At 47.8% G+C, this 11,993-nt stretch overlaps 1 protein-coding gene across 1 annotated transcript; it reads right to left on the minus strand.

Moving 5' to 3' along the window:
* Window positions 1-9,323: 9,323 nt before the first annotated feature.
* Window positions 9,324-9,986, minus strand: LOC127314473 (uncharacterized). The gene is made up of 2 exons (XM_051344944.2): window positions 9,841-9,986; window positions 9,324-9,689 (listed from the first exon to the last, which is right to left on the minus strand). The coding sequence occupies exons 1-2, from the start codon at window positions 9,845-9,847 to the stop codon at window positions 9,490-9,492; spliced, it is 207 nt and encodes a 68-aa protein (XP_051200904.1). The 5' UTR covers window positions 9,848-9,986; the 3' UTR covers window positions 9,324-9,489.
* Window positions 9,987-11,993: the final 2,007 nt, after the last annotated feature.

Below are 11,993 nucleotides of genomic sequence, written 5' to 3' on the forward strand. Positions count from 1 at the left end.
ACGGTCAAACAGATCCAATCCGTGTCCACGCCATCCTCCAATCTCAAACGCACAGATTCAACACCTCAGCAAATCCAACGGGAGAATCATCTCAAATGCCATGGACTCTGGCCTGAAACTGATCTGTTAACCTGCTCAACTGAGCTTGCTCCTCTAGAGTCGATGAACATGCATCGGCTTTTTTATTATTCTAAAGTCGATGTCCGAGCATCGGCTGTACTGGTATCCATGTTCCTAAAGTCGATGTCTGTGCATCGGCTGTGATTATATTTTTTTTTACTGGCCGATTTTATACATCGGCCCCCATGTTTCACTGTCCATCGTCCCACATGCTTGGGAAATATTTCTTGAGGTGTTGACCATTGACGGCTACTGGGAATTTAACACCGTCCAGCTGCTCGAGCATGTATGCATTGCCCTTCAATACCTGATCGACTTTGTACGGACCGTGCCAATTAGGAGACCATTTGCCATATGCTTTATCCTTGGTTCCTAATGGCAACACGGCTTCCCATACTAGATCACCAACTTGAAACTCCTTTGGTCTCACCTTCTTATTGTATGCGCGAGCCACCCTGGCTTTGTTCTCTTTAATCTTCTCCAAGGACCAAAGTCTAAGTTCCGTTGCATCCTCAATAGTATCACTCATCAGGGCTGCATATTCTTCAGCTGTTAGATCATTCTGAAACGTGACACGTCTCGATCCAGCCGTAATTTCCCAAGGCAATACGGCCTCCTGCCCATAGACGAGCTGGTATGGCGAAGTTTTTATAGCTCCATGGCATGACATGCGATAGGCCCACAAAGCTTCTGACAATGTTTCATGCCAAACCCTAGGGTTCTCGTCCATTTTCCTCTTAATCAGCTTGATCAGGCTCTGATTGGACGCTTCAGCTTGCCCGTTGGCTTGAGCATAGTATGGAGATGATCGGATCAGCTTAATTCCCATGTCATCGCAGAACTTTCTGAATTCTTTAGAGATGAAGACCGAACCTCCATCGGTCGTGATGGTTTGAGGAATCCCGAACCTATGAATGACATGTTCTTTCACAAATTTGATAACATCTTCCGATTTTACCTTCTTCATAGGGACGGCCTCCACCCATTTAGTGAAGTAATCCGTAATAGCCAAAACCCACTCGTGGCCTTTGCTCGACGCATGATGGATTTTGCCGATCATATCCATGCCCCAACCTCGAAATGGCCAAGGTTTGATGATGGGATTCATTGCTGATGCGGGTACCATCTGAATCTTCCCGAACATCTGACACGCTTGGCACCCTTTGTAGTAGTTGAAGCAGTCCTCAAGCATGGTGGGCCAATAAAACCCTGATCGCCTGATCAGCCACTTCATCTTATGAGCCGATTGGTGAGTTCCACAGGCGCCTTCATGCACCTCGTGTAAGAGCCGATTAGACTCAGTTGGTCCCAGGCACTTGAGCAGTAACCCTTCCAACGTCCTGTAGAACATGTCATCTCCTATAAGGACATATTTCATGGCCTTGTACCTTATCCGTTTAGGTGCCCCCCGAGCCGAATCCTTCAAGTAATTGAAGATATCGGCTCTCCAGTCATCCTATTCCAGAAACTGCACCTGAACTTCTGACCCGTCTGGTATGTCCTTGTAGCCTGACGCCATCTGTGCGAGATCGTTGGCCTCGGTATTTTGAGATCTTGGGACCCAATTGAAGTTGATGTACCGAAATTTTGCCATCAGCTCGCGGCATCGCCTCATACTCAGCGACATTGTTGGTGCAAGGTGTAGATAGCCTGATGGAGAAGGAATATGTTGCCCCCCGAGGCGACACGAGCAGAATGCCGATGCCACAACCATCGTCACAAGCCGATCCGTCGAAGAACATAGCCCATGCACGTATAGATAGTGCTGCTATATTAGTATTGATCCGTTCAGCTATCAGATCGGCCAACGCTTTTCCCTTGACTGCTTTCGCAGGCTGATACCGGAGGTCGAATTCCGATAACGCAAACATCCACTTACCAAGTCGGCCTTTCAAAACAGGAGCCGACAGCATGTGCTTGACAACGTCTGACTTGCATATGACGATGATTTCTGCCGTCAAAAGGATGTGATGAAGCTTGGTGCAGGTGAAGAATAGGCAAAGGCATAACTTCTCGACCTCAGGATACCTCGTCTCTGCATCCAACATCCTTCTGCTGAGGTAGAAGACGACCTTTTCAACCCCCTCGTAGAGTTGCACCACCACTGAAGCAATGGACGTGTCGTACCATCGACAAGTAGATGTAGAACGGCTTTGTCTTGGCCGAGGTGGAACTAGCACAAAGCGGCGTTGTTAGATACCGCTTAATCTCGTCAAACGCTCGCGTTGTTACGCCCCCGGTGAAACTCGTCATCAGATTTGATCTTCACCAACGCCATGAACGGCTCGATTCGTCCTGACAGATTAGAGATGAACCGTCGGACGAAGTTGATCTTGCCGATAAGACGTTGGAGTTCCTTCTTCGTGGTAGGCGGCTGCATGGTACGTACTGCCTCCTGACTTTTCAGGCCGATCTCAATTCCTCGTTCATGAACCAAAAAACCTAGGAACTGACCGGCCGTCACACCAAAGGCACACTTCTTTGGATTCATTCTCAGCCCGAATTTTCGAGTTCGGTCTAGGATGCGTCGCAAATCATCCAAGTGTCCTTCCATGGAGACAGACTTAACCACCACGTCGTCGATGTAAATTTCCACCAACTTGCCGATCAGATCATGAAAAATGTAATTCATGGCTCGTTGGTATGTTGCACCGGCATTCTTCAGCCCAAAAGTCATGACCACATATTCAAACAAGCCCACCGATCCTGGTACTCTGAATGCAGTCTTGTGTATATCTTCTGGAGCCATGAAGATTTGGTTGTAGCCGGCATTGCCATTCATGAAGCTTAAAACCTTGTGGCCAGCAGCTGCATTGATCAATGTTTCTGCCACAGGCATTGGATATTCATCCTTTGGAGTGGCTCTGTTGAGATCTTAGAAATCTATGGCCACACGCCATCGGCCGTCCTTTTTCTCTACAGGTACGATACTGGAGATCCATTCAGCGTACCTGCATGGCCTGATGAACCCGGCGGCTAACATTTTCTCGATCTCCTTCTTGACTTCTTCGAGAATTTCGGCCTTCATCTGACGTGCTCGTTGTTGGAACGGCCGAAATCCTTTCTTGAGAGGGAGCCGATGCTCAATAATGCTCCTGTCTAACCCAGGCATCTCTGTGTAATCCCACGCAAAGCAATCTGGGTATTCTTTTAACAGAGCTATCATCTGGCTCCTGAAGTGTGGATCTAACTTTTTGCTGATGAAAGTTGGTCGTGGCTTATCCCCAGGACCAATGTCGACTTCTTCTAGCTCATCAGCCGATGTAAACCCATACCCTAGCTTTCCGTCACCTGTTAGATCGACGCTGAACACAGGCAAAACGTATGGCGAGGATAATAATATGGGCCGATTGCTGGAATCGGCCCCCATTTTGATTGCATTGCTCAATGAAGGTTTACATCTTGTTCGTGTTTTACTCTGACTACGTGACATGCTTGAGACAAGATCATCACTTTTTATTTTTTGGGGCCGATCGCTGGGATCGGCCTTGCCACGTACGTCCATAGCCTTTGCTCTTGTTACACGGTCAGGCCGGTGGATAAGACCAGCCTCACCCCGTTTTTTGTCACGTCGATGCGCTCACAGTCGTCCAAGGTGATGCCGGAGAGTGGCTCTTGGCCTACCGTCTCCCAAACGTTCATGCCAGCCGTTGAGATCTCGGCTGAGTCATCTGCGTGGACGATTTCTACTTCATCTCCATCCCACTGTATTAAGCATTGATGCATCGTGGATGGAATGCAACAGTTGGCGTGGATCCAATCTCTCCCTAGCAGGACAGCGTAGGTGCTCTTGCTATCGACAATGAAGAATGTCGTAGGGATGGTTTTCCTTCCTACGGTCAGATCCACGTTCAGAACACCTTGTGCCTCTGATGCTTGGCCGTTGAAGTCGCTCAATGTGACGTTGGTCTTGATCAGATCCGAGCTAGAGCGTCCCAGACGACGTAGCATGGAGTATGGCATGATGTTGACTGCCGCTCCAGTGTCAACCAGCATCTTGTTGACAGGCTGCCCATTGATATAACCTCGTAAGTACAGGGCCTTCAGGTGTCTGTAGCTTCTTTCTCGTGGCTTCTCAAAGATAACCGGCCTTGGGCCGCAGTCAAGTTGTGCCATAGGTGCCTCTTCGGTTCCAGGAGCACAAAACTCCGCTGGAAGGATGAACACCATGTTTGTGCCAGCCGATGTCTCATCATCGGCTTTCTTCTGCTTGGGGCGCCACTCTTTCTTCTGTGGTCGACCCTCCTCGTCCAGAGTTCGCTGGATTTTCGCGGCCAGATCAGGCCGCGCTTTCCTCAACGTATGCAGGTATAACCTTTCGGCTTCCTCCAAGCAACGTAGTCGCTGAACCCTACGTTTTTGGGAGTGGCTGAGTCCATCAGGGCACCACCTTGGCTGGTGGTACTTATCTTCTTCTTCTTCATCGTCATCTTCTAATTCCTCGAGATCTTCCACCCGAGAGGACTCAGCTTGCTTGTTCCGAGATGGGAGAGGTCCTAGACGCTTGAACACTGACACGTCTCATGTGCCCTTCTTCTTCTGTCTACATTCTGGGCAGTTGCCGATTGTGGGCAATCGGCTCATTCCTGAATCCCAGCAGTGTTTGAAGAAGGGACAGTCCCAGTGCTTGTCCACGTTATCTTGCTCTCTTGGCTTTTCCTTGGCATGGCGCTCATATCTTTCATCGTCTCTATCATGCCGATGATTTTTCCTGGCGTCCCTGCTAGCCCGACGATCTCTTTCATCGTCGTCGTTGTATCGCCGGCGTTGGTCGTACTGACGCTCATATTTGTTGAGGAGATGATCAGAGAGAGGTCACTGATATCGCACATTCTTCACTTCTCCCTCTGTGATGTAGCGCTTGCCATTGTGTCGGGACCGATCGCGTGGAACGGCCTCCTCCTTGTCCTGGCCACGAGAGCGGCTGCCCTCGTCTCTGTCCTTACCAGAGTGGTGCACAGGCCCGACCATGTTAATGCTGAACGAGAAACCTGGCTGGCACCTCTCTGGGTAAACGAACTCCACCATGTTAACGGCGGGGAAGGGGTGCGTGTCGACTTTCATGGCGTACTGGTTGAAAATTAGACGCCCTTGTTCTATCGCCATTTGGATCTGCTGACACCACACCCTGCAGTCGTTGGTGGTATGGGTTAACGTGTTGTGCCACTTGCAATATGGCTTGCCGTTGAGCTCTTGCACCGTAGGGAATTTGTGGCCTTCGGGTAACTTTAGCTGCTTCTCCTTGAGCAAGAGGTCGAAAATCTGCTCAGCTTTGCTTACGTCGAAGTCAAACCCCCTTGGAGGACCTTGTGGCTTAACCCACTTGCAGGACACGGGGCTTGCCCCCTGAGTCCATTCAGCCACTGCTACCTCTTGATCTCCTGCAGAGCCTTCACCTTCCTCTGTCTCAACCAGGACTACCGCACGCTTGAACTTGTCCTGGTACAACTCTGGGTGGCGCTGTTCATATAATGACAGTTTCTGAACCATATGCGCCAGTGAAGCATAATCTGCTTGGGAAGCCATATCCTTGATCGGCGATGCAAGACCCACCACCGCTAGCTCGACAGCTTCTTTTTCAGTCAAACGAGCCGAATAGCATCGGTTCCTGATGATCCTGAAGCGCTGGATGTATTCTGACACTGTTTCTCCGCGCTTTTGTCGTACTTGTGTTAGATCGGCAATGCCAGCCTCGGAAGCCTCTGAGTGATACTGCATGTGGAACTGCTCTTCCATCGGCTTCCAAGTCCGGATTGAATCTGGTGCCAGCGAGGTGTACCACCCGAAAGCCGATCCCGTGAGGGACTGTGCGAAGAACCTCACGCGTAGTGCGTCTGATGCTGAGATCGTGCCCAACTGCGCCAAATATCGGCTTACATGCTCGATTGAACTGGAGCCATCTGACCCACTAAACTTGGAGAATTCAGGGAGCCGATATTTGGGTGGTAGTGGGATCAAATCGTACTCGTTGGGGTACGGCTTGGAATAGCCGATTGCCCTCCGTTTCGGCACCATGCCGAACTGGTCTCTCAAGATTGTACTGATCTGATCCGCGGTGCTAGCTGCAGGAGTCGAGCTCTGAAGATTCGCTGGAGTGGCGTACTTAGCTAGCCACGCTTGCTTCTCAAGATCCGAGCTAGCTGCAGGAGTTGAGCTTTGAAGGTTTGTTGGAGTGGCATACTTAGTCAGCCACGCCTGCTTCTCAAGATCTGATCCAGAAGCCCCTCCAGCTGTTCCAGAAATCCCTCCTGTTGCAGACTGGTTCGTGAGTGCCCAGTTACTGCAGTCTGGCACATATGTGCACGTGTATCCGTGCGGGATCTCCTTAGGCGCCTCATACAAGAACTGGTAATCGCTAGGATCACCACCGATCTTGTAGACGATGAATGCCGGTGAGCTCGGCACTTCTGGTGCTGCCAGCGCGAATGGCAGCGGTGGTCGGGTCTGGAGTGGTATCTCTCCTTGGTGAGTCCCTAGAGCAGGTCCTGACGGAGAGTACTGATGCTTCATGATTTCCTGGATCACCCGAAGCGCGACACGCTCCAACGTGTTCACCAGGCTCTCAGAATGGCGGTGTAGCGAATGAGCTACCATGTGATTAACCTCCTGACGCAGAGACCTGGTGCGTTCTTCTGAAGGGGTAGACAGATCCACTCCATCGAGCGCGCCTTCAGGTGAGAACCCTTTCCACCTGATGCCGTGTGAGCGGGTCCTCTGGAAAGAGCCGATTAGGTCGGCTTCGAAGATAGCTTTGACATCGTCAAACTTCTTCTTGAGCTCCTCCGTCAGATCCTCGTACGTGACTGGATCTTCCGCCATCTCAGATGCGGATGGCGATGCGGTTGATGTCGAAGACCGTCCCACCGGGCGTGCCAGAATGTGTTGGCGTCCGAAACCCACCGGCGAGTAGCGACGGGCAACATGTAGAGCCGGGAGGCTCCCAGAACTGCGGCTGGCCCTGGTCCCTCGAGCGACGGCCCGCAAAGCTCCGGCACGCACGTCCCGATGCTGGTGCAAGGGCGTGCCACCTGACCTATACCTGGTCAGGAAGGTGATGGATTGCTTCGCTTAGTTTCCTGCATGGCATACACGTAAACATTAAATACGAGCCTCGATCGGCTCTCAGGTTGTCCTGTGAATCGGCTCAAGGAGCCGATCCACCCATGATTCGTATGAGGTCTACGATCACATGGTGGTCCTGCTTGATCAATATAAAGCTAAAACGACCTACGACGATTTAGGGTTTTCACCGCATAATCGGAACATCCTACACATGATTGAGCCTGGCAGCCACGCGAGATGATAATAAACCAGCCCTAGATAAGGCCTAAAAACCAACATGGAGTTGATTCCCGGAACATCTTATCTAGGGCTAGCAAACTACACCCTACGTACTACTGGATCCTTCAACCCGTTTGCAAGGCCTAACTATGCAGATATTAAACTAATCCTTGAAGAACAAGGAGCAATCATAACAGATCGGATCTACTAAACACGGATCAAGCAAGGTGCCGCCCTTACACCTAAGATAGGTGTAAAGGCGGCTAGACGTCTAGGGATAGCATAGATAAAAGCATATATCGTGATAAAGCAATGCTAACCCTAACACATCTATGATAACTACATTGCTCGCCATCAACAAGGCTTCAGCACGAGCAACGCATGAACAACGAATAAACGTATACTGCCTAGATCGCAAGATGCGATCTAGGCAGCATGATGCTTACCCGGAAGAAACCCTCGAAACAAGGGGTTGGCGATGCGCCTAGATTGGTTTGTTGTGAACGTGATTGTTGTTTTTCTCAATAACCCTAGATACATATTTATAGTCCGTAGACTTTCTAACGTGGGAATAATCCCAACCGTGTACGAGCCAAGTTCTACCTAACCGACACGTATCCTACTATATTTACAGATACACGGGCAAACCAGCCCAAACTTCGTGTACAAGGCCGATTCATGTATATCTTCCGTGTACATTCTTCAAGCCCCTCTTTAATCACGGCCCACCTCTGATCCGGTCAAATTCTGGTGATAACAATACTATTTTAGTTAGATATGGATTTCCCAAATTTTACGTTGATTTCAAATCATTCAGCTAAGGGTCTTGTGTAAAAAATACTCTTGGGCTAATTTCCGTGCCAAAAAACTATAGACACTATAGAATGGAACAGAGGGAGTATTGAATCGAAGAGTTGATTATTTACTCTCTAGAAGCACTCCACATGGCTTTCAGCAAAATTTACTCTCTCTAGAAGTGCTACTCCACATAGTTTTCATTTTTTTGCATCCATGTATTTTTATCAATGGTAAGGAAATCGGTAATCGTTAACTGCTTGGTCGGCTTGGGAGTAGCGATTAATCGGAATTCGGACGATTAACTGATTTAATCGGTCGGCTATTAATCGGTGTCACCTACACAAATTAGCACGTAAAAAATAGTTTATATAAGAAAAATAATAGTATATAAGCCTCTATATGTCTGGCCCTACTTCTCTAGAGCCTAAAATCCCAGAAAAACATCTATGCTTCTCCTCCGTGACCTAATCTACAAGGTCACGAGCGAATCAGGATCCACTAGTCGAAGCCGCGTTTCTTCCTTCCACTTCTTATCCTCTCACCTCTGAAGTTTATCTTCTCCCACCACCTACCTAGCTAGGGTACGACCCCTCTTACACCTCAACCACCTAACCTATCGAAGGCGCCCTTGAGCTCCTGCATGAGCTACTCAAGGTGGTCGAGCTCCTATATCTAAGAAACTGAGAGTAACTGGTCTGGGAGGGCAAGGAACTAGTTGGCGACAGCGGAATTCGAGCCGTTGGAGACTGCAATCAAGCGGGAGGTTTGCAAAACCTACTTTATTGAGGAGGGGTAGCGTCTGTACTTGCTATATGCATTGAAAAGTTTATAAACTTTTTTTTTACTAAGTGAAGTAGTTAATCGGGGACATACCTAGTAATCGGACTTTCGGTACGATTAATCGGGCTAAAGGATTAACACAAGAGATTAATGGTAATCGACACAGTCAGGCCAGACCTCTAGTAGCGATTAATCAGCCTAGTAATCGCTGAATCGGCCTAGTTTTTGAACAGCGATTTTTATGAAACAAGGTTTTATCAAATTTGGGTTGCTGGTAGAAATTTGGGTCACCAAATCCATCGAAGGTACACATCAACGAACCCTCGCGTGATCAGGCGAAATAATTGTCATGAAAGAACCATCAGCACATCCAATTCAGAATGCAACGATTTTACATCAGAACATCCAGAAGTAGTCCTAGAAGGACAACAGCTCACGAGACAAGCAGTACAGATCCCATGCCCCAGGACGAACGGCGCCGGGACGCTCGGGAATAAAATGCGTATAGTGCTATTTCTTGCCGGCGTTCTTCTTCTTTGCGGCGTCTGCGGCGGCGGCGCCCGCCTGCGCCGCCTTCTTGGCGGTCTTCTCCTGCAGCGCCTTGGCGTCCCGCTCTCGTCGCTGCTCCGGCGTGAGCCCGTCGTCGCGGCCCTTGCTCCCCGGCTTCCGCGCCTGCGCCCTCTGCCGGTCCCGCTCCCTCTGGTCGCCGCGTGCAGTCGCCGGGTCAAGGACAACACAAATCCAAATCCAAAACACACACAGTGACAGTGAAAAAAAATCCAACCAATCCTTCGGAAGAATCAGCAGTAAATTAACAGGACATGAAACGAGATCTTGAATTTGATTCCTGGTGAAGGATATGAGTCATCGCCGCCGCTGCGAGATCCCAAGAAATTTGCGAGACGGGAGAAAGAGAGGGGCAGGGCGTGGTTGATGGACGGATCGTGAGGTGGTTGATTGGTGGTTTGGATGGTGAGGTCGAAACGGGGGTGAAGGCGTGTGGCGGGCTATATGTAGGGCCGTGGACGGCGAGCTTCCGGAAGGGTCTCTCCGTTCTGGAACGTTCTGCGGCGTATTAGAAAAATAAATTTTTAAAAGGAGAAAAAAGGAGAGCCGTCCAAGCTGTGCGTGCGGGCGACACGAGGGTCGGCGCCGATCACGTGAGAGTTCCGTGTCCGGATCCAGCGTGGGCCGTTGAATTTGGTGGGATCCAGCGCGGGCCGTTGAATTTGGTGGGATCCAGCCGGAGTAGGTTGAATCGCGTGGCTGGAACGACAGTGTTCTGGGGTGGAACCGGTGGAACCTATTCATCGCTCATTGCGAGCCCTATCTGGGGCGTCGCACAGGGGCGTATTGGTTGGCCCGGCCCATTACTACCGATGAGTGTGCTTTCTCTTCTTGGCTTTTGGTGCGTTTCGGACGTTGTCAGTTTACTTGTTTTTGTCGGTTTTTTGTATTTTCTGTGCGTTTTTTCCGGTTTTCCGTCTTGTGTTTTTCTACAATCTTTATTATAATATGAAAAATTCCGAAATCTGAGTAATTTTTTTAATCCAACCTAATTTTAAATTTAAACATTTTCCAATTTTGAACATTTTTTATAACTGAGCAATATTTTTAATTTCCACAGTTTTCAAATATGGTTTTTAAAAAAAATAAAAAAATCAACTCTGAACATTTATCTAGTTTGAACATTTTTTGAATTTGAACACTTTTTAAATCTGAACATTTGAAGATTTTTCAAATCTGAACAATTTTCTAATTGGAACATATTTTGGATTTAAACTTTTCCAAATTTTGAACAGTTTTCAAATTCAAACAATTCTTCAAACATTGAATATTTTTCGAAAGAAAACAACCAACAAAAAAGGTAATAGACAGCACTTAGCGATGGTTCATCCTGAAGACCCGAACGAGGGAGCTCGTCAGCTCGTCCAAGCACAAGAGATAAATGGGCCCGGCCCAGGTGGTGTATCCTTGAGCGATATGGTCCAAGCAGATCGCTTAAAGCGATGTATAGGACATCCCGTGTTCTGGGCTGTTTCTGTGGCCGAACACTGGTGGTACAAGGGTTGGGCTGGGCATTTCAAAAAGGCTGGGCTGGCTGGGAAGGGCACGCAGTGTGGGACACTCGTACGCACCGCCTCGGCGTATACAGCCCACCGCACACCCGATACCCGCAGCAGTTTGATGGGTCGTGGCCCATCCACAGGTATCTCTACTTCCCGTTTCTCTGTTTTTTTTTTTGAAAGTTTCTTTTATGATTTTTCTTTCTTTTTCAAAATCTGACCGTTTTTTCAAAACCCAAATATCTTTTGTGATTTTTTTTTTTCAAATTTTGAACTTTTTTAATCTAAATGAATTATAAATTTGAAAAATTTCAAAATATATAGATTTTATAAAATGTAAACATTTTTTTACATAAAATAACATTTTTTAAATTTGAACAAATTCAGAATCTGAACATATTTCCAGACTTGAATTTTTTGAAATCTTAAAAAATTTCAAAACTTGAACAAATTTAAAATTTGAACGACCTTCAAACATTTTCTAGATTTCAACATTTTTAAATATTTTTTAAAAATCAAGTTAAAGAATCTGAAACCAAAACACAGCCAGAAAACTGTCAAAACCGCAAATTGAAACTAAAAAGCAGCCTGAAAACCGTCAAAACCGAAAAGAAAACCGGCCACAAAAACAGATTCGTGATTATGGGACAGGCCCATATCAACGCTTGGGTGTGCCGCGCGGTGGAACCACCGACCAGGGTTTTTCCCTCATATGTGTGCTGCTTGAACGGTGGCGTTCTGGGCCGCTAAAAATGAGGCCCAATAGAGAATTTACTGTTTTATTTTTTTACTTTCTATTTATTTATAGATAAATTCGCATGAATGGTGGAAATTTATCAAACATGTGAGTATTTTTAAACCTCATGAATATTTTTTTTCTGAAATGGTGAACATTCCTTTGAATCCCGTGAAACTATTTTTTAATGCATATGAAGTTTTATTGAGCCC

Source organism: Lolium perenne, chromosome 1 (genome assembly GCF_019359855.2).
Source record: "Lolium perenne isolate Kyuss_39 chromosome 1, Kyuss_2.0, whole genome shotgun sequence".
Lineage (NCBI taxonomy): Eukaryota > Viridiplantae > Streptophyta > Magnoliopsida > Poales > Poaceae > Lolium > Lolium perenne.